The sequence below is a fragment of the Tursiops truncatus genome, chromosome 15 (genome assembly GCF_011762595.2).
Source record: "Tursiops truncatus isolate mTurTru1 chromosome 15, mTurTru1.mat.Y, whole genome shotgun sequence".
Classification (NCBI taxonomy): Eukaryota; Metazoa; Chordata; class Mammalia; order Artiodactyla; family Delphinidae; genus Tursiops; species Tursiops truncatus.
The window spans coordinates 6,838,856-6,859,532 of record NC_047048.1 but is presented as its reverse complement, the minus strand read 5'-3'; the positions used below and the strand labels follow the sequence as shown (position 1 = coordinate 6,859,532).

Sequence of the window (20,677 nt, the reverse complement as noted above, 5' to 3'; positions counted from 1 at the left end):
TTGCCCTCTTCTCCTGGAAGGATTCTGTCCCAACCCCCAGAGTGAAAGTCCACACCCACACCAGGCCCGGGCCCTGCACCAGCCACTCACCATGAAGGGGTTGGTGGAGATCCCAGCTGGCTGGCTCAGTGGCCTCTGCCCCAGCTTGGCAGATCCCTGGTCTCCGAAGGAAGAGCCTGGCAGGAAGAGCAAAAACTCAGCTGACGGGAACCCTGCCCCTCGGGGCTAGTGCTGCCTAGCTCGCCTGCCTCCCTGCAGGGCAGGCCCAGTTACATCCCAAGGTGGGCAGCCAGCAGGGGCCTCCCCAAAGCCAGGAAAAAATCTGTGGAACAGTCAGAGGACACAGGCAGGTCTGTTGCTTCCCTGGTCTCCCCCTGCTGGTCCAAAAGGGAACTAGCTCAGATGTCTGGCTCCCTAATACGTATTTCTAATATTCTCACACACACACACACACACACACACACACACACAGAGCAGAGTCCCTGGGGGTGGGAATGGGGTAAGAAAGGAGGGCGCGCGCGCACACACACACACAGAGCAGAGTCCCTGGGGGTGGGAATGGGGTAAGAAAGGAGGGCGCGGTCTGAATCCCTTACCATTCTGCTGCTGAGTCACTGAGGTCGGTGGGGGGAAGAGCGGTGGGGGGAAGAGCGGTGGGGGGAAGGGGCTGGAAAAAGCCCCGGTGGGTGGCACCGTCTGGGGGAAGCCAGGCCCAGCACCGCTCATCCCAAAGCCTGGCCCTGTGGAGGGAGGGAGGGACATGAGGTAGGTGAGGTTCTGGAAGGTGGGCAGGAGAACAGTTCTTCCTAAGTCCCTCCAAGACACAGAAATGGGATATAGTTTTTCACCACCCAGAGGTGTGGAAGTACCCGAAATGAGCACGAAACCCTTCAGCGTCCAAGCATCGTGTCAACCCTGCCCTCTCCGGCCTGTGGCCTGTGGCTCGGACAGCAGGGTAGTTATGATCATGGGGTCAGCTTTCTGCCACCTCTTAAACTGCATAAATCAAAGCAAATTACCAGCCCTCTCTGCCTCAGTTCTCTCATCTCTAAAACGGGGACCATGCCTATCTCCTCGGACTGCTGTGAAAATCAAATAATGGATGCAAAGCCCTAAGTGTTGGGCCTGCCACGTGGGTCAGCTTGGTAGCAAATATTATTCTCTCTTCCTGGCCTGAAGGTTTTAGAGGAACAACAAAAAAACAACAAAAAACAAACAAAAAAACGAAGGGGGGCATGAGTGTGAGTTTGGAGAGAGAAAAGCAGAGGCAGGGGCTGGGGAGGGGCAGGAGACCACAGGACTCCAGCTGAGGAGGGCAGGGAACAGGGCCATGGTTTCAGGTGGGACACAGAAGGGAAGGAGGCTGGGCTCCCAGAGGGAAACTGAGGATTGGAGAAAAAAGAATCACCACCACTACCAGTCAGCCTTAACCCTTCGGAACTGGCTCAGGGAAGGGGCAGCCTGTCTTTTCTAACTCCGAAATTCTGATTTGGTGACTTAGGGGCCTCTAGTTTTTGCCCACTAGGTGGACTGGAAATTAAACCGGCCTGGCCTGGGCTGGTGACTATGGAGAGAGTCAGGGCCAGGGGACAGTCTGGGAGGCTTACCTGTGGCCAAGCCATTGGGCTGGAAAGGGTTGGTGGAAGGCAGCTGGGCGTGAGCAGCAGGTGTGGTGAAAGGGTTGAAGGCTGCTCAGGGTGGAATGGGGTAGAGGAGGGATGAAGAGCTGGTTATTTTTTTCTCATTTGGTTAATATCGTGATAACTGAGCATTCCTCTAAATCCTGGTGTGCATCTCTCCCCACTCCCCTCCCTCCAGGGTCCCCAATTTCCTCTTGGCCTTAGATCCCCTCCCTGGGTCTCTACACACAAGACTCACCTCCAAAGGAGAGCCCTGTGCTTCCGCCTCCACCAGTGGTGGCCGACTGGAGCGTGGGGACCTGGCTGGCCATCCCGAACATGCTGTGATATGGGGAGAAAAGTCGGCGTGCACATCATCTAGCACCAAGGAGGTGAGCTGGGCAAGGAACTAGGAGATGGCAAACTCTGTCCTGCCGGACGGGAGGAGCCGAGTGGCTGGTATAAGCAAGGCCAGGCTTTCCTGGCCGGCTCTCCTGCCCGATGGCAAGCTCCCCAACATCTGGACCTACCTGCTAGGGATGCCTCCAGCTGATGCCCCGGGTCCCAGGAGGCTGCCCGTATCTGCAAGGCTGTTGGGCTGACTGGCAGGTGCCAGAGGAGAGGCACCAAATGGAGTCCCCTGGCTGCTCCCTGGGCAGGCACAGGAAGTAAAACAGGGGGTGCTGGCATGAGACAGGACGGAAAGGGCAGGAGGAGAGATGGAGGCAGAGGTGCAGTGGAGGGGGAGGGGAGGGATGGCACAAACGGGGTCCTCTGAGGCAGCCCGTTCTTCCCCCGGATCGGATCACCCAGTTCAGGAGGGTTTGTCTCCCACCGAGAATTCTAGGCGATGTGAGACTCAGCCCTTCTTAATCTCCCTAGCGCTCAAAACCGCCACCGCAGAGAGAGAAGCAGTTCTTCCTCCTCGTCCAGGTCACCGTCCCTCCTGCTCTAGTCTGGATTACACTTCCCATTTTTTTCCTTAAGAGATGGAAACGTCTGTCTTTTGCCTAAACCAGCATTTCCATTTATGAATAAATCATATGAAGGGGCAGGTAGAGGGGTGGGGAAGGAGCTGTGAAGGGCAGAAAGGCTCAGGGACACTTGGGTGACTCGGGGAACGCGGAGATGGCACTGGAGGTGCTGAGCATAAATCTCCGGCCTCGCCAGCACCCTTCTCACTCCCATCGAGCCGCCTGCTCCCCTCTCGGGAGCCCCCTGACGCCAGGACCTCAGATCAGGGCTGGGACGCACTGCCCACGGCGCAGGGCCGACAGCAGGGCTCTCCTGCCCTCCCTGGTCTTCATAGTCAACATGGAAGAGCCTCACAGGGGAAGTTTACAGAACAGCCCTCGAGGCGGGTTAGGGTTAGGGTTAGGGTCCAATCAGCAACCTGGTCTCGAAGGAAGAGGCCTGAGGCCCTGTCATTTTAAGAAAGCCTCTTTATCTGAGTGTCTAAGTCTCATTTGTAGTGTGGGGTCCTGCCAGCTACTCTGGGCTACAGTGAGGGTAAAATGAGGCTACAAATGGGGAAAAGCTTGATTTTTCTGAGTGCTGGAAGACTTTTTGTTACCGAAGGGAAACACACTTTACGTAGTGCCCGCCTCCTGACGGTGCTCCGGAAGGGTTTGCTGAATGAACAGCTGAACAGGCAGAGGGAGAAGAACTGGATTCCAGTTGTGGTTCTGCCACCTGCTACCGCTGTGACTTCAGCAAACCATCTCTCTCACTCTCCGGAGCCCACTTTTGTTCTTGCTCCCCAACCCCGCCCCCTGTAGGGTGGCTGTAAAGGCCCTCTGAGATAAAGTATTTTGAAATCTACAAAGCATAACACAAATGTGAGGTATTATCATACCTATGAGATACTACTTCCAGGGTCAGAGAAGCAAGACAAGGTCTCAAAGGAAACACAGGATGGCTGGCTCAGATGGTAAACACGAGCGGAAAGGGCCCGACCCACAGCCCTCAGCTCTGGCCTTTCCACGCTGCCTTGAACAAGAGGCCTTGCCCATGGCCTTGGCCTGCTAACTCCTACTCACCCTGCAGGCTTAACAGAACCATGTCTTCCATGGGCCTTCCTGACTCCAGTGTTTGATCCTGGTTTTCCTCTCCTAGCACCTTGTTCTTTTCCTTCCTAGCACTTGACATATTTATAGTGATGTATTTTTGTTTATTTCTGTATCAGCTGGGTCCCCACTATACCAATTCCACTGCCAAGAATTCCCTTACAGATATAACTTGCCAATGTGCCGAAGCAGGGTTATTAACTGCAGCGCTGTTTAACAGCAAAAGACTGGAACATCCTAAATATTCAACAACAGGGAACTGAGCAGATAAATTATGGTCTAGACATAAGTTGGACAGTGGTGCAGCTATACAAAAGAATGAGGAAGCTCTTAATGTACTACTAAAAAAAAATCTAGGGCTTCCCTGGTGGCGCAGTGGTTGAGAGTCCGCCTGCCGATGCAGGGGACGCGGGTTCGTGCCCCGGTCCGGGAAGATCCCACATGCTGCGGCGCGGCTGGGCCCGTGAGCCGTGGCCACTGAGCCTGCGCGTCTGGAGCCTGTGCTCTGCAACGGGAGACGCCACAACAGTGAGAGGCCCGCGTACCGCTAAAAAAAAAAAAAAAAAAATCAAATCTAACAGTACTGTTATTTTATTTATTTATTTTTTTGGCCGCACCATGCGGCTTGCAGGGTCTTAGTTTCCCAACCAGGGATCAAACCCATGCCCCCTGCAGTGGAAGCGTGGAGTCCTAACCACTGGACCGCCAGGGAAGTCCCTAATAGTACTGTTAAGTTAAAGAAAAATCAAGGTTCAGAACAGCTTGTATATTATGCCATAAAATGCTCAGTAAAAAAAAAAAGAGAGAAAACAGGACAATAAAAGATGAGTAAGTGAAGGCTACTGACTCCTTTCCCCAGAGGCACAGCTGTGGAGAGGTGAGACGAGACCAGCGTGGGTCAGGCTGCAGAGACATTTTGTAGGACGGGAACTTGAAGTGTATTTGTGGGAAAAAGGGGCATGCCGGTAGAGGTGGAGAAAGTGGAGGTGAAATTCAGATAGGAAAGCTGATGGGACCAAGCCCTGCAGAAAGTGGGAAAGGACGAGGGAGGTAACCTTCACAAGGGAAGATACTTCTCTTTCTCAGACACGAGAGGAAGAAGAGGGAAAGGAAAAGATAAAGACACAAGGCAAGGAAGGAAATGGCAGGGCCGGGGTGGTTCTCAAATCCGCGTTGCTCCCTGGTCCCCTCAAACCTCAGCCCTCGTTTCTTGTCAGTACAGTTTTGGGCTTTCTTCTGAGCACCTCAGAACTGTAATGTGGATCTTCCTTTTCTAAAGGGTGAGGCTGCTGTGTTCATCCAAACCCCTCTGTTAAGGGTATCTTCCTGGTGCCAGGCACAGAGCATACCTGATGGGGATGGGGGACCGGCTGTAACGTGGAAGGGCCGAGAAGCCAGCAGGGAAGCCGAGTGCCCAGGGCCTGCCTGCGAGGTTCCAGGGATGGGCCACTTCTTGAGAGCCAGCACTCAGGGGACAGTGCTCTCCTCAGCCCCTCTCCCTCCCCAACCCCTGGGCTTTCCTGAGGGACAGTGCTAGGCTGTGGCCACTGCGAGCCCTGGTCTTCAGTCCTCTCGCACCCATAGGCTGTGAGGAAGGCTGGGAAGTCACCAGGGCGGTGGTGGATCTTTGGCTTCTCAGACCCCAGGCCTTTCCTTTGCCCGACGGACTCGAGGTACATGGACTTTCCCAGCGGACACAGCTCCCCGTCCTTACTGGGGTCCGACTCCTCAGTCTTGCTCTGGGCCCTTGGGTCAGGGTGCTCCCCTCAGTGAGGACCAGGCTCTCCGCCGAGGGCGGGAAGAGAGTGCTGTGTGCCTCCTGGCCGGCGCTAGAGGGCAGAGCGGCCCTGGCTCAGGCAGGCTGGGCTCCCTGCACCGAGGGCGCATCCTCAGAAAGGAGGCCGACGCTCCCAATACCTGTGCTCCTTTGCTTCCTATCCACTGCCAGAGCCTCACTCCACACAGCTGGATTAGTAGACTTGCCTTCTAACAGTTTCAGGGGAAACCGCACTTTTAGAAACCCCCCTTCTCCATACTCCCCCTCAGATATATAACAATACAACCAGCCTTGTCAGAAGAGACATCCACCTCTCACCCAAATCTTCCTACTTCCTCCCCAGTGGTTCCTCACGTCACACTCACAGTAACCCCCTCGTGGTCATGGTGTGGCTGGGAATGAATGGGATCTGCCACTGATCACACATTTGATTTTGGCCAAGCTGAGCCAGTTTCCTCAGCTGCAAAACAGAGCTTTCTTTCCTCATGGAGATGATACGGGGGTGCTCCCCAAGCACCGTCAGCGCTGGTGGGCTCTGGGTCCGGCCGTGGGCTGTCTGCTTCTTGAGATGAGCAGACACTGGACAGACGGTCCATCCCAGGTTCAGCCTGGGATGGCTCCAGGGGTGACGCCTCCCTTCTCTCCTTTAAAGCTTGGCACTTTAAGCACTCCCTTTAAACTAATCAGTTGCGCTAGGAAGGCATCTCTGAACCAACCAATTTATAACCACCTTGTAATAGGCTGTTTCCTTTCCAGATCCCATTCCTGGGAATAGTTCCCTCTTGCTAAATTGATTATTCCTGTACCAGTATACACGTTTGCCAACAGCATACAAAAGGGCCTATTTCCCCACACAATACTGGCCATTATTCATCTTTAAAAATTTTGTGAATATAATGTGCAAAATTACTATCTTATTCTAACTTGTGTTTCCCCTGATTAGTTAGGTTGAGGACATTTTCATGTTTTTTTCTGGGTATTATCTGCTTCTATCCCTTGTCCATTATTCTAGTCTTTCTTATTAATAGGAGTTTAAAAAGGCACCTTATGCTTATTAGCTTTTTGTCTCTTTTCCATGTTGTAAGTGTCTTCTCCTCATCTGCTTCATGCCTTTAAGGACATGAAACATTGTGTGGGGACATTTTTTAGGACATCTTTTACCATATAGAATAACATGTTATATAGAATAACATGTTATATAGAATAACATGTTATATAGAATAACATAACAATTTCTCCTTGTTAGAGTTTATGGAGATCTTGTTTCCCAGTATATGGTCAAATTATAAAAGGGTTATATGTTTGAAAATAATGTATATTCTGTATTTTTGTTACAAAGTTCTACTTATACTTCTTAGGTCAAACTTGTTAAAGTCTTCCTCAAATGGTCAACTCTCTTCCCTCCTCGTCTATCTACTCCACCTATGAATCTTGTGAGAGAATCTATTATAGTCTCCATCTGTTGGTTTATCAGATTTTCTTTCTGTCTAATAGTTTTTGCTTTATGGATTTCAAGGCTACTCTGTCAGTTACTTTAAGTTCACAATGTGAGAACTCTGTTGTGAGTTTTAAATTCTGTCAATATAAAATGTCTCTTCCTGTTCCATTCAAAAAATTAAAGACAAGAGCAACAGTGGGAGGTGGGGGCGCTGTGGACAGAGCAGAGAGTCAGGAAGTCTGCGCTGTGGGATGGGCTCTGCTGGGCTGTGGGCTGCATGACTAGGGAAACTGCTAACTGCCTCCTTTGTTAAAGGCTAAATTTGAGGGGTTCCTTCCAGACCTCAAAACTCTAGGGTCAGAGGACCTGAGACAGAGGCTTCTGCCTTGGGTCGGCTGTGGAGTGGGAGGAATAACTTACCGAAGCTGTGACTTCCAGTTAGCATCCGACTGGCTGGCAGTGAGGGTGGGGCAGGGAAAGGGCAGGTAGGTGGGGAGGAGAGAGAGAGTGTCAGTCACTGGCCGGCCCCAGACATCTGTCCTCACAGCGCTCCGGCTGCCCTCCTGTGTGCAGGGTGTCCAAAGGAAGGAGGCAGCCCGAAAGCTCTGAAGCCTGATTGATGTCTGGGAGCTTCGGGAGGGACCGAGTGCTTTAGGGGCCTTTAGACTCTCCTTCCATCCCACAGGAACAACACGACGCAGTGTTGGCAGGCTTCTGCTCTAAGAGGGATGCCTGAGGACTTCTGGAGACCACCTAGGACGCTGACCCAGACCTTGCCCTGGGGGCCCTCTCGGGGAAAGGTCATGTCCATTCTCATGTTTTCTAGGACTCGGGTCTCCATTACTTCCCAGTCAGCGACCTCCTAGTGCACAGCCTGCACAACTCCTGATGCAGTTTTAGCCATTTCCTTACATGAAGAAAGAGAACAGAGTCCCTTCTTCCCGACAAGAACCTCATTAGACTGCCCTCATCCTTTCCTGGAGCTTCTCCTCTTTGTGCGGTACTTCTCCTCTTTGTGCAGATGTGAATGCAGGGTGATGTATGGGTGTGGACAGTGGGTCACAGTTGCAAGCAAGGAAGCCAGAGGGGCAGAGCTTACCTGGGGGTGCTGGCTGCGCCTGGAACGGGGCTTGGCCAGCTGGAGGCATGCTTCCAAATGCAGAAGAGCCAGGGCTACTGCCAAAGGCATCGAAGTTGGCAAAGCCCCCATGGGAAGGCGTCTGGCCTATAGGTGGAAAGAATATAAAGGTTATGTTTATATATGATGTATATGTAATCCATACCACACGGACTAGTTCTGAAGGCCAAGGGCTGCTCAATGGGACATCTGCCTTCCTGCAGGGTCCTCTTCAGAGGGAGCTGGCAGGAGCCTGGGGCAGAGAGCCGGACACATGCAGGGGAAAGGGCATCTCAGAGGCCTCCAAGTTCACTCCCCATTTTTTGTCCTTACTCCGTGAGGCATTAACATTTTTGTCAGGGTCTAGTTTAGGCGGAATCATGGGAAAAGATTTTGCCGCGGGGAAGGGCTTTAAAAAGGAAAAAGGGAAACTAGATAATCACTTTGTTCCACCCTCTACTGGCTACTACTGATCTTCTGGAAGAGGGCAGGGGAAATGGAACCTGTGACAATCCCCTTGCCCCATTTTAACAGAGAGAGAAACTAAGAAAAAGGCTCTTTCCAATGCTCTAAGAGGGAGGGCTGGGAGCCCCCACTGCCATGCTTTCTGGTCAAACTCCCAAAACTAATCCCGGCTGTACTCATCTGACCCACACCCTCCCAGCCGTGATACTTCAGAATTACCATCACGTTCATTCCTGTGCAGAGAGCTAGGGCCGAGTGAATTCCTTGTGTGATGCGGACATATGTTGTAGGAAGGTTCTCTTCCCAAGTCCCACTTACCCCCAAAGGCTGGGAATGCAGCAAAAGCTGGTGCCACCTGGGGAGCAGCAAAGGGGTCTCCGCCGATGTCGGCCAGCAGGTCAGTACTGGCTTTCTTGACCGAGGAGGGGGGAGGTGGCTGAGAGCTCCGGGGCTGGGACGTCCGGGGCTGAGACTGACTGACAGACTTGGAGGAGAAGGCAGTACATATAGCACTCGGAATCCCAGCCATGACCCAGGCCCTTGCATGGCTCCCCGGGCTGCCCCCAGATAGGCGAGTGGAGAGAGAAGAGAGGCAGAAACTATCCTCAACCCAGAGGGTTCCCGGGCAGAAGGTGCCTGAGCCCTTCTCATCCCTAATTCCTCTGTCCTCTCAGTGCAGCAGCTCCCAGAACCACATATTTTAGAGCACGTTAGTCAAGGCAACCCTGAGATACACAGGGATGTCGCCCAACAGCCCCTCCTCATCTTTCCCAGGCGCCTGAAGCAGTGTCCTGGCCCCTGTTTTTCCTTGGAGGAATGGTCACGTTTGAAGTTGATACTCTGACTTCCCTAAATACCACTTCCTGTTGGGGTCTTTCTTCCAAAACATACAGATCCAAGGTGAGAGATGCAAGACATGGGAACAGCAGGGCTGAGAACCTGCTCACACCTCTTGGACCGTCGTCTGCTAAGTTCAGGCGATTGGATTTAGGAAACTGATACCCCTGCCTCCCAAATCCCAAAATAAGTTGCAGGGCACATCTGAGAGTTACCTGGCTGGAAGTGGAGGCAGCAGCCGAGAGAGATGGCACAGGATCCCCCAGAAGTGTCCGCGGGGGCTTCCCTTCTGGAATGGAGCCCTGGACGGGGGTGGAGGTGCCACCTTTGGTATAAGTGGGCCCTTTCACTTGGTCTGGGGGGACATACCTTGGAGAAAGAACAGTTAGGCTAAGAGGAGAGGGGTGAAACCTTGGACCTTGCTCAGCTTAGGTGCTTGAGAAAACACAGGTTACAGCAGTCAAAGTCCTTTCTCACTTTCCCTACTGATTCTCTTTTTTGAACTAAAGGGAATTTAGCAACTTAGCAAAGTTCTGCCTAACTTGAGCTTCCCCTTTACTGTCAGGTGCTCATTTTTTTCCTGCAGGGATGTTCAGTTGGCTCTGGCTTGTGCCGGTCTTCCCCTCATCTCTCCCTCCTCTTTCTGACACATCAAACCATCTGGGTTTCAAGTAATAACACCTGCAATCATGCTGAGCAACAGGTGATCCTATTTTCCAACTTCCTACTCAAGGGCCCCCTTTTATTTCCTGGGAGTATCTTCAGGTTCCTCCTTCTCTGCCACCTCATCTCTTAAGTGCTCACGGTCTATCCTGCCGGCTGCTGCACCTTCTGATCAAATCCCCTTCCACTCCAGTGGATGCGGTCTCTACTCCGGATGTATTTTCTTTATCCCAAGGACCGCCCCCCGAAGGGACTCCAAAATTCTGTTTTATCCACACCAGTCTCCTTGCTCCCTGAATTCTCTTCTCCACCCCCGAGTTACCCCCAACCATGCACACCCCCCACCCCCCAGAAATCGAACAATAGGAAGTGACACCTGGGGAGAGAAAAGGCAAGAGAGAACAGAGATGCTGTTTCCTCAGCAGGAAAACAGGGGACATATGAATCACGGGTTAAAAGCATGAAGCTAGAGGACATGTGCTCCCAGCCACCTCTCTCCATAAATGAGATCAGCTGAGCTATAAAAATGAACCCAGACTCCCTAGTGGGGGCCCTAGCTCTCCCCTCCAACTAGTCTACTGTCTCCCCAAAAGAGGGGACATCAAATCTGCAAGGTTAGTGACCAAGAGCAAGTTGTTCTTTCCTGTACCTTTGTTATTTTGAAGTCAGAATTCGGCCCTAACTGAATCTGAAGGGAACAGACTCAACCCTCGTCTAGCCTTTGAGAGAAGCCCCAGTTCAGCTCTGGAAACTGGACTGTAAGATGAAGTGTGTCTTGGACACATGTCTCCAGAGCAATCTCTTTCCTCCTCCTTACCATCTCTTCTTCTCATATTTTTCCTGGAGAAACTCCTTCACCTTCTGAGGATCCCTGGAATCTGGTATTAAAGATGTGCGAGCATCGAAAAGACCCAGCCAAATCTTCCTGCAAACCTAAAGGAATGAAGTCAGGTGGCAAAGAAACTGAGGCAGAAAGCATGAAATGGGAGTCAAACCATTTCCAGCTCGTTCATCAATAGACGTTTATCGAGCATGGACACAATGTGAGGATCTGGGTACACCTACAAAACAGACATGATCCCTGTCCTCGCAGAGTGGATCATCTAACGGGGAGGTCATGCCTTAGATAAATAAAAATACATTTATAATGACACACTGTGACACATCTTGTGAAAGAAAACAGAGGGCCATGAGAACTAAGAGGGACTAAATTTGGATGGAGGTGGGGTCAGGAGCCATTTTCAGAACTGTGGCTTCCAGAACACCCCCTAGAGGCCCTTGTTTGCACCCTCCAAGTTCAGTCTGTCACCCATAAGCTAGGGAGACTGCTGACACCAAGGCTGGCATCTTCCCACCAGCAGATTTAGCTGGAGAAGGGGTTTAACTCCCTTTCAAGTAAACGACATGGCTTAGACCCAGTTGCCGAGGCTCCAGTCAGCAGAGCTGGCTCCAGGAGCTCTTGCTCGGAGGGCCTGGCTCAGTCAACCCTGAACGCTCGTCACTGTGGAGCATTTCCCCCCTCGAGTGCCCAGGAGCCACCCCCGACAGAGATTTTGCTTCTTCCCCTGATTCTTCCAACAAGGGGCCTGGACAAACCCCAAATTTTATAACTAAGTCTGTAAATGTACACCTGGACATAAGTTAAGATACCTTACATATTAAAAAATAAGGGAAACCTGAACAAAAAAGAAAACTGTAGGGCTTTTCTATACTCTTGAGGCAAAGCTCCACCGACAGATAGGGCAACTGCAGCCTGGAACCCTTCCGTCTGGGGTGGCTCACCTCGTTTCCACGGGATTGCAGGAACACTACTTCAGGCTCAGTGAAAGTTGTCATGGAGATGGACTTGACACGATGAGGGGGGTTCAGGCCTCTCCTGTGGGAGACAAATAGAAAAAAAGAGAAGTAGAATGCCACTAGCACTGCAGGTCTGTTTATGGGAGGAGAGGGAGGGGGAAAGGATAAAACTACACGTACACGAAACTCTCTGACTGAAGCTACTTCCTAATTCAAGGAAAGAAGGGAGGCAAGAATGTTCTGGAGGCTTCTCATGAGAGACAGGGAACCCCAGTCATTCTGGAGAGAAAGGTAGAACCTGCCCATCCAGAAGCCTCCTCTACCTCGGCTCAGACCACAGCAGCTGAGTGTTCAGGCTGAGGGGTATTTCTGGGAACTCTGGCATGGGCCCACTTCCCGTTTCCTGCTTCATCACTGTTTGAGACCTATAGCACATCCTCAGGGTCCCAGAGCCCATGGAGACACAAATCCCTCATGCATGAGGGAAAGCAAAAACGAAGGCCCGTGACTATCCCTGATAATACCAACACAGATAAGATTTGGAGACAAGAGTCCCTAGGCTGGCTGCTCCCCCTCTTGACTACACAGGAGGGCGGTGTGGTGGAGGGATGGAGCGGGGCCCCCTTTTTAGGGAGTGATCTCTGGGAAAAGAAGTATTCCAGACTTTCTTTCACTTCTAGATCTTTCAATGAAGTAGGAGGAAATCAGGTTCAATCATGAGTATGAGACGGGCATGAGTCAGGAACATATCCCCTGTAGGGATGCTTTTGTGCCAGCTCTGTGTATTCTGTTAACTCCCTGGGAGTCCAGCTCTGCCCACAGATGCCCTGTGGAGATTACAGCTGAGACGGCTTCCTCACCCCCATTCAGCTGCCCTCCAGAGTGCTCTAACGGGAGCCTGGGGCCAAGCCAGGCAGGCTTTCAGAGGTTCCCCTTTCCTTACCTTCAGTTTTACTCTAGTCTGAACCTATGGCCCTCATCACATGAAAACACAACTGGCTGAACCAAAACAAATAAATTAGACCCTGGGGTCAGGAGTGAAAGACCACGGGCACATGCAAGAAAGACAGTCTCAACTGATAAGCCCTCTTCTGGTTTTCACTCCCCTGGAAAAAATGGGCAAAGCAAGACGTGAAAATAAAAGTAACTCTAGAATACGGTCCTGGCTGACGCCCTCAGGAAAGCGAACAAAATTTACCAGATGGAAATCTTAGGGAAAGGTGGAGAAATCACACATGCAGGCTTACAGGTACACACGATGAATACAGGTGCCCAGGCGAGCCTGGCAGAACGGCAGTGCGTGGGTTAGCATAAGTGAAGGCAGCCTGGGCGGGGAGAATGGACAGAGGACAGAGTACAAGGTAAACAGTGAAGGACAGCTGCTCTTTTGGACAAGTTACCGATTATGGGATTCTAACCAAGGACAGGAAGGACACTGGAGGCTACAACTGGGGGCGTTTTCAGCAATTCTGCTACTAGACTTGGATGGGTTTCAAAATACCCCTTTAAAAGATAAGCAATATCAAAGAGGACGGATGCCCTGAGGAAAGATGAGAGCCGGGAAAACCAAAAGCCAGGCTTTGTAACTCGGTGTCAAACCATAGCTCTTAAACCTGATTTGACCTGAAGACTCTCTTCTGATTGCATTTCAGAGACTTCAGTTTTCTCTCCTAAAGTCTCTCTTACCAGTGGCTTGGTTCTGTTTTGGTCCTGAAGTCCAGACATCCCGCAGTCCAGACATCCCACTTTGATACTCTTTCCCTTGCCCTTTCTCACCTTAACCACTGTGCCCTTCCCCCTGGGAATGCCAGGCCTTTCCGAGGTCTAGCCAGAGCAGACCTCTCTGTTCCTATGATCCCGGGCCGCCCTATCACCTCCCACTGACAAATATTTACTTTGCTAAATAAAACACAAGGCATTGCGTTTGGCACTGTGGGGGATGCAAAAATTATAGGACCTAGTCCTCGATCACTTGCTTCCAAGAAGGAGCCAAAGAGCCCGGAGAGGGTACTTCGCAGTGCAGCAGGCGCACAGTCAGATGGGGGAGGACGTGGCACCAGGATGCAGCAGTGAAGGAAGAGAAATGGTCATGGGAAAAGTAAAATGTATTATGTTTACACTAGAAAAACAGATTCTAAGCCTATCACAAAAAGGTCATTGACATTTCCTGACAGGACAACCAGGAACTGTTAGCAAAGTATAAACAGGGAGGTGTGCTTCCTTGGCAGGGGTGGGGGGTGGGGAACTTGACCCACTCATCAGTCTAGAGGGGATGCTTAGAGCAACAGAACTTCCTCTGGCTGAGCTTGGATTGGAGGGGTTTTGAGGTGGGGTGGAGAAAGGATAAAGGAAAGGCAGAGAAAAGAAGTGATTTAGGTGCTTTGGGCCAAATGAATCTTGTGGAACAGGATGTTTCCATAGCACAGTACAAAAAGCAGTGCTCTGACCTTGATGTCTGTAGACTGGATCATGTATAACCAGAGCCACGGTTTGGGGGCAGGGAGAGTCTACAAGGCAACACTGCAGCCCAGGAAGAGGGCCTCGTTACACAGCCTATGAGTCAGAGCGTTTGTCTCTGAATCACAGGGAGGCCACTGCTGGCCAAGAGAAGCAATTTAGAAATGAGAGCCCCTCTCCTCCCAGGAGCCGAAATCAAATGGTCTAGGAGTGTTGTGTGTTACCGGGTACAAACCAGGGTCATGCACTGGGCCAGATGGGAATCACTGGCCTGGAATTAAACAGACCCAACTCTCCAACTTGCAGCCAGTCTCCCCAACATAACTCTCAGGTTCTCCCCGAAACAAGAAGAAGTGAGAGCTTGAAGGAGGCACTGCTCTTTGGTTATCACAGCAAATTTATTCTATTATTTCTAACCAGGAGGAGCTGGGGAGATAGAGATAAAGGTATTTGCCCAGAATAGGGCAAGTTTCTCTAGTTGAAGGCAAGTACATCACTAGGGCTCAAGCCTTCAGCCCAGTCATGATGTCTTCTTCTACTTCAGTTTCCTTTTCACAGGGCACCTAAATGGCACTTGAAGTACTCTGACTCACTCTCTGAAGCACTCTGAATCACTTGGCAAGTGAAGCGACTTGCAGAGATCCTAAAGTCTGCCCAATCCTCCCTCTCTTTGCCTCTCTCCCTTCCCTTTGCTTGTATTAAGCATACTACTATTTCTGCAAATACCACATCTTTTGTTTCTCTGTGGTCATCACCCTCAAACTGGCCCATGTTTTGTTTCTATCTTGCTTCATAGAAGCCTCAAACCTGCTCAGCTGCTCAGATAAGAAGGGTTCTGCCAGGTCGACAGTGGAAAAAAACAGTTCTACCCAGCACCCAAGTTCCTTCATTTGTGCCAGATTTGGACTCGGGCATTCCTTACCTCTGAATATTTGTGTTCAAATTCATACACTCTAGATTGTGTTTCTTTGCCCCTGGGATTCCATTCCTCTGCCTCTGAGCAGGGTTCAGCTAAACCAGGTTAGCTCTTATCTTGGACCCAAACATTACCAAGAAGAGTTCCTCTTAGGAAGGCTCCCCATTACCCTGCTCCAGGGTCAATTTCACTAATTTTAAGGAACTCCTTCCTAACTGAAAGTCCCCTGCTTCGACCCATTTCCTGAAGTTCTTCCTCAGTGACAATAATAAACAGCTGCCCTCACGTAGAGACACGTGGACTCCTGATACTACCAGCTACCTTCCTCTTCAGGCTCAATCTCAATCCTTTCACATTTTGCCCCCTTTCTTCTCACCCCTTTGTTGTTATTTTCTTAGGAGCTTTTCAAGTTGTCCAAAGGCCCTATACAATAAAATGCCTAAATCTGTAATTTTAGAGACTCTGTCCATCTCTGCCTGGCAGAAGTGAATATGAAAGGAGAGGTGCGGACTTCCCTGGTAGAGCAGTGGTTAAGAATCCGCCTGCCAATGCAGGGGACACAGGTTTGATCCCTGGTCCGGGAAGATCCCACATGCCGTGGAGCAACTAAGCCCATGCGCCACAACTACTGAGCCTGTGCTCTAGAGCCCGCGAGCCACAACTACTGAGCCCTTGTGCCTCAACTACTGAAGCCCGTGCGCCTAGAGCCCGTGCTCCATAACAAGAAGCTCACATACCGCAAGGAAGAGTAGCCCCCTCTCGCCGCAACTACAGAAAGCCCGCACGCAGCAACAAAGATCCAACGCAGCCAAAAATAAAATAAAATAATTATTTTTATAAAAGAAAGGTGAGGTGCGAGGGGATGGAGGGACAGGACTAAAATAAGGGCAAGGCATACGTCTACCTCTCCAGCCCAGACAGATGGAAAAGTACTGAATTATTGAACAACATACTATACCTTTCCTTCCATGGAGATAAAAGTGTTTCGGTTAGGAACAGCTATTAGCGAGCCAGACAGGGAAACTAAGGCACCAGGAGGGTAGCAACTTGTCACAAACAGAGAGCTGTCAAGCACATCTCTTGACATCCAGTCCAGGGCTCCGTCCACCTCAATCCTGACTTAATCCCACTGTCAGAATAAAGTTGTAAAGAAGTAGAAGAGACAAATAGCCACTACTGAGACCTGAAAGATGATGGATTAAAGGATAGACTCAGACAGACAGGTCAGGGAAGCATGTCACATACTTGGCTGAAAAACTGGGTGTCAAAGATAGTGCCTAGCCCAGATGCCAATGAGATCTCAGGCCTCTCCGTCTATTTCCTTTTTAAAGAAAAGTTGAGGCATTTTTCTTTTCTTTTCATTTCTCCATTGAGGCATCCAAGCAAACCAGAACAAGAAGGAACACTGAGGCACTGCTTTGGAAAGAAGTCCTTTTCTGTGGCAATTTTTACCCCCCCTAGCTTCAAATGGCAGATTCGTCTTCTAGTTGAAGAGTTAGAAGTATAACTGAACAGACAAGCGCATGAATAGATTAGGGAGAGTAAAAGGATCTCTATCCAGGTTAAGGAAATTAGGTATTGGAAGAAAACCAAATGAATAAAACTAGGTCAAATTTGGGACCTACCACTGTGGCAGCATGTATGTAAATTTAGAAACAGCAGAAATTAGCAGCCTCTCTCTCAGGTCCTCACACCAACACTGTGGGTTTCTGCTTGAGCTGAGAAAAAATTTCTCATTGAAAAAGACAGAAAGAATGAGCTCGCATATGCAGAGCTGAAGGCACAGCCATACCCACCCCCACTATTAAAATCTCAATTTTTCTTCAGATCTTGGGAAATTCAACTTTGGCTGGAACAGTCAACTTTGTTATTATCAGTCAATCCAGCCAGATGGGAACCCTGGCAATTCTGCTCACTGCCCCAGAACACTCCAGCCCCCTAAGTGGTCGACATATTTGTAACACACTCAACAAAAAACTGGCTTTCAAAAGAAAGCCAAGCCTCTGTCTCCTTTCTCTGGCTATGGTGGGAAGTACGATACTTCAATTTCCTCCCCTTCAGTATCCTCTTTATTTTAAGCAAGAATATTTCTTCTCTTTTCATCATCATAGCTGAATATGAGCTCTCATCACTCTCTAGCCCATGCTGAACTTTAGTTTACTTCGTAGCACTTATCACTACCTGAAATTATATATTTCATGATTTATTTAGAGTCCAAGGCCTCCCCTAGGATGCAAGCTACATGAAGATAGGACTTTGTCAGTTTTGTTCGTTACCACAACTCCAGTGCCTAAAACAGTGTCTGGGGCTCAGAGACACTTGACAAACATCTGTTGACTGATAGACTGATGCAAGATATTGGCCTACTACTACGATTTTCACTAGCACAAAATCCAAATCTGTGGGCAAGCAACCATGTGGATTTAAGACGTTGACTGGTGTGTGGGTCACCGTGGAGCCACGCCTCTCCACTGCCTGCTGGGCTGCGTGCCCCCTCCTCACTCTACAGCCAGCAGTAAGCACGCCCCACCTCACATTCTGCCTATGGCCCACCTGCCAGCTCCCAGCCCTTGCCAAGGTACATCAAAGGGCACTGGTACTACTTTGTGAAGACCCCTTTTAAAGCTTTACATGCTTTGCCCTAGTCCATGCGATTACGACTCCAATTAGCAAAGGAGAAGTACCAAACCACCAGAACCCAGGCAGACGGTCACAGCCAGGGCAACTAAAGCTTTCTTGTAGAGTTTCTTCTGAAATTTGTCTCTTTATAATCTCAACATGCCTTCAGTTCAGCTTCATTTATTGGTCCAGCTTCTTGACCCTTCACTCTACCCTCACTTCCTGCTAACAAACAGTTGGCCTAGCTTCTGATTTCCCCACCACCAAAATGCGTTCCCTAAAGTCTACCACCTTGAGAATCACTCCGAGTGATTCCCATAATGCTTTACCAAAACACTAAGCAAAAATGTCCTTTCGAGAATCTTTTGAAACTAAAAGAAAAGGGGGAGGCTGGTAGACTCCCACCACTTGGTCCTATAGGAACTTAGCTTCCTAAGGAGCTAAGCCCCTAGTTGGAAGTTATGTGTGCCACAGACAGAGACAGGCCTCTTGAGGTACTTCTCTATTAAGCAACCTTAGGCCATCGTCAGCCCCACCCACTGTCTGTCCAGATCACAGGTGTTTGACTTTTCACCAGTGAGCTCAACAACAGTGACCACAGGAGGAAGTGGTAAAGTTCTGCAAATTGTGCACTGATGTTTAAGGAGTTAACTTGTCCAGCAAAAGAAACCGGGTTTTTAATGTGAGCCAGATCCCTTGGCCCTCCTTCTGTCCTGATTGAGGGACATTCATTATAGAAGGGAAGTGTTGTCTATGGGATACTTTAAACCAAGATCTATAAAATAATGATAATGATGTCAGCACTTTCCATTTATTCAGCGTTTTAGCTTTCACGCCTTCGCAGCTGACTAGGGGAATGAGTTAACACTGCTTCCTGGTATTTTCTTCCTGGGACCTAGACTCTGATATGCCATCAGTGTTATCCCCCTGCTTCCTTTGACTTCTCTCCAGACTCTGTAATCAGATTTGCCTTCTCATAACAGGATCTTCAGGAATCTGCTCTCTTTGTACTCTGCACTATAAATATTCCTAAACTTTGCTCCTATTCTCCTCAAAGTACTTGTCCCAGTCTCGAGTCTCTATCCTTTGACTTCCTTTGAGCCTCTATCTCAACTTTTGACACGTTACTGTTCGTGTTCTAAACCACTATCCCAAGAGCCACAATGCTTTTACTTAGACGAAAGTCAAGTCTATCCTCACAACACACAAGTAAGGTTGATTAAAACATAGAAGTTTGGCTAAGGAAGTAAGAATCGAATAGAGAAATAATCCTAAACTGCATGAGGAGACCTGGACCCTCATTTCTGCTCTGCCATGATCATAACTAATATGGAACAACAAATGCTGAAAACAGCAACCCCCATCTGGCATTGGATAAGTTACTAAACCTCTCTTTGCTTCTGTTCTCCCATCTGTCACGCAAGAACAATACCACTCCCTCCTCAGCTCCTAAAGATGTAAGAACAAGGAAAGCGCTCCTAGTTAAAAATGAAACCAACCAAACTAATGTATTAATACTAAAAAAGTCAAAATAAAGCCCCTGATAAGCTTATAAAGATAGACATGCAGGCTTGGTATCAAATGTTAGTCATGCATCTAACCAGATAACTCCCTTAGGGGGAAAAAAGAACCTTACTATATAACCAGAAATCTGGGCTAGAAATCTGTGGCTCTAAATTAGCTCAGGCATGACCAAATTCAGTGCCAGTGCCAAGGTAGCACTGCAGATTATTCAACAACGCCCCCCCCAAATCTAGAAAGAGTCGCCAGATGTTACTACCACGAGCAAGCCATGGTAACAAGGAGCTTAAAGGTGTAAATTATTACACTTAAGGATGGCTCATCCAGACCCCCAAACCTCTGGAAAAGTTAAGTTCTCTAACAGGGCAACCCATCAGCATTCATCTCTTAGAATTGTAAGAAATCTCCCTCTGGGTAGCATTCTAAAGCCCTGCAAGATTAGGATCTGTTCCTGAACACTGGAACGTGGCTCTTTACCTGCCATTACCGTTGTGCTGTCAACCTGGGTTAACTTACCTATTTTAAATTGGTTTCTCCGTCTCACAATCCAGGATGGGCACAAGCCAGAAGGAAGAAAGGTACCCCTTCATGTTGAGTCTAGCTTGCTCTACCTCTTTCCTGTTTGCCCTCCACCTACATGAAGTTCCCTTTCAAGGTGTCTATCATTCTCTGGCCCCTTAAATCTCTAACCCCCACCCGACCCCAGTTTCCTTCAATTCTCCCCACTTTCGGATCGCCTCGCCTCCTTTAGGGAGTTTCTCCAGTTCTCACGCTGTCTTTCCTTTCCCCTGCATCGCGACTCCAATCGTTTTTTGTCGCCCCTGACCCTTCGCCTTCCCCGTGACACCCCTGCAGCAGACGACCCTCTCGGCACATCCTGCGCGTCCCAGGCCTCCCCACCGCCCCCGACCTCGGCTCTGTCCCTTCGCCCCGGGTCCCCGCTGTCCTCAACGCCAACTCTCCGCCGCTCCTTCCCGGTCCTCCCCCCGCGCCGGTCCACTCACAGGAGGCCGGAGCAGGTGGTGCAGACGAAGCTGCCCACGGTGATATCCACGTAGGTGACCCCGCGCTGGGCGCACTCGAAGCAGTGGCGGTTCCCGGCCTGGCTGCAGCCTCCCAGCTCCCGCACCCGGCGACACCACACCTCCGAGGCCGCCTCCGCCTCCGCCTTTCCCCCGCCGACCCCGCCACCCGGCCCTGGGCCCTTCTTCGCTGCCATCACCATGGCTGCTCAACCCCTCGGACCTCCTCCCTGCAAGTCAGGAATCGCCCCTTCAACCACTGCCGCCTTCCCGCCTCCTCAACCGCCCCCGCACGCCCGGCTCCCCCGACAGAAGCTAGGGAGCCGGCGGCAGCCGCGCGAGACTCCTCAACCCCCTGCTTCT

The 20,677-nt window shown here is 50.2% G+C and overlaps 2 protein-coding genes across 4 annotated transcripts in view; one reads left to right on the top strand and one right to left on the bottom strand.

Annotated features, from left to right (window-relative positions):
- Nucleotides 1-4,258, top strand: part of SAP25 (Sin3A associated protein 25) — a 13,948-nt gene extending 9,690 nt beyond the window's left edge. Inside the window, exon 7 of the mRNA XM_033840266.2 lies at nt 1,819-4,258. The gene's annotated coding sequence lies outside the window, so the exon portion shown is untranslated. The remainder of the gene's footprint in view (nt 1-1,818) is intronic.
- Nucleotides 1-20,677, bottom strand: part of AGFG2 (ArfGAP with FG repeats 2) — a 21,029-nt gene extending 352 nt beyond the window's left edge. The window contains exons 1-12 of one of the 3 annotated variants that reach the window (XM_033840261.2): nt 20,297-20,677; nt 11,765-11,858; nt 10,800-10,915; nt 9,535-9,688; nt 8,801-8,966; nt 8,000-8,125; nt 7,321-7,353; nt 2,150-2,270; nt 1,879-1,961; nt 1,608-1,688; nt 597-740; nt 91-176 (exon numbers count right to left, since the gene is read on the bottom strand). In XM_033840261.2, coding sequence (XP_033696152.1) covers nt 91-176; nt 597-740; nt 1,608-1,688; nt 1,879-1,961; nt 2,150-2,270; nt 7,321-7,353; nt 8,000-8,125; nt 8,801-8,966; nt 9,535-9,688; nt 10,800-10,915; nt 11,765-11,858; nt 20,297-20,517 — 1,425 coding nt within the window. In that variant the 5' untranslated portion in view covers nt 20,518-20,677. Of the gene's footprint in view, nt 1-90; nt 177-596; nt 741-1,607; nt 1,689-1,878; nt 1,962-2,149; nt 2,271-7,320; nt 7,354-7,999; nt 8,126-8,800; nt 8,967-9,534; nt 9,689-10,799; nt 10,916-11,764; nt 11,859-19,808; nt 19,926-20,296 lie in introns of those variants that run through there. The other 2 variants (XM_033840264.2, XM_033840262.2) reach the window with 2 other exon arrangements.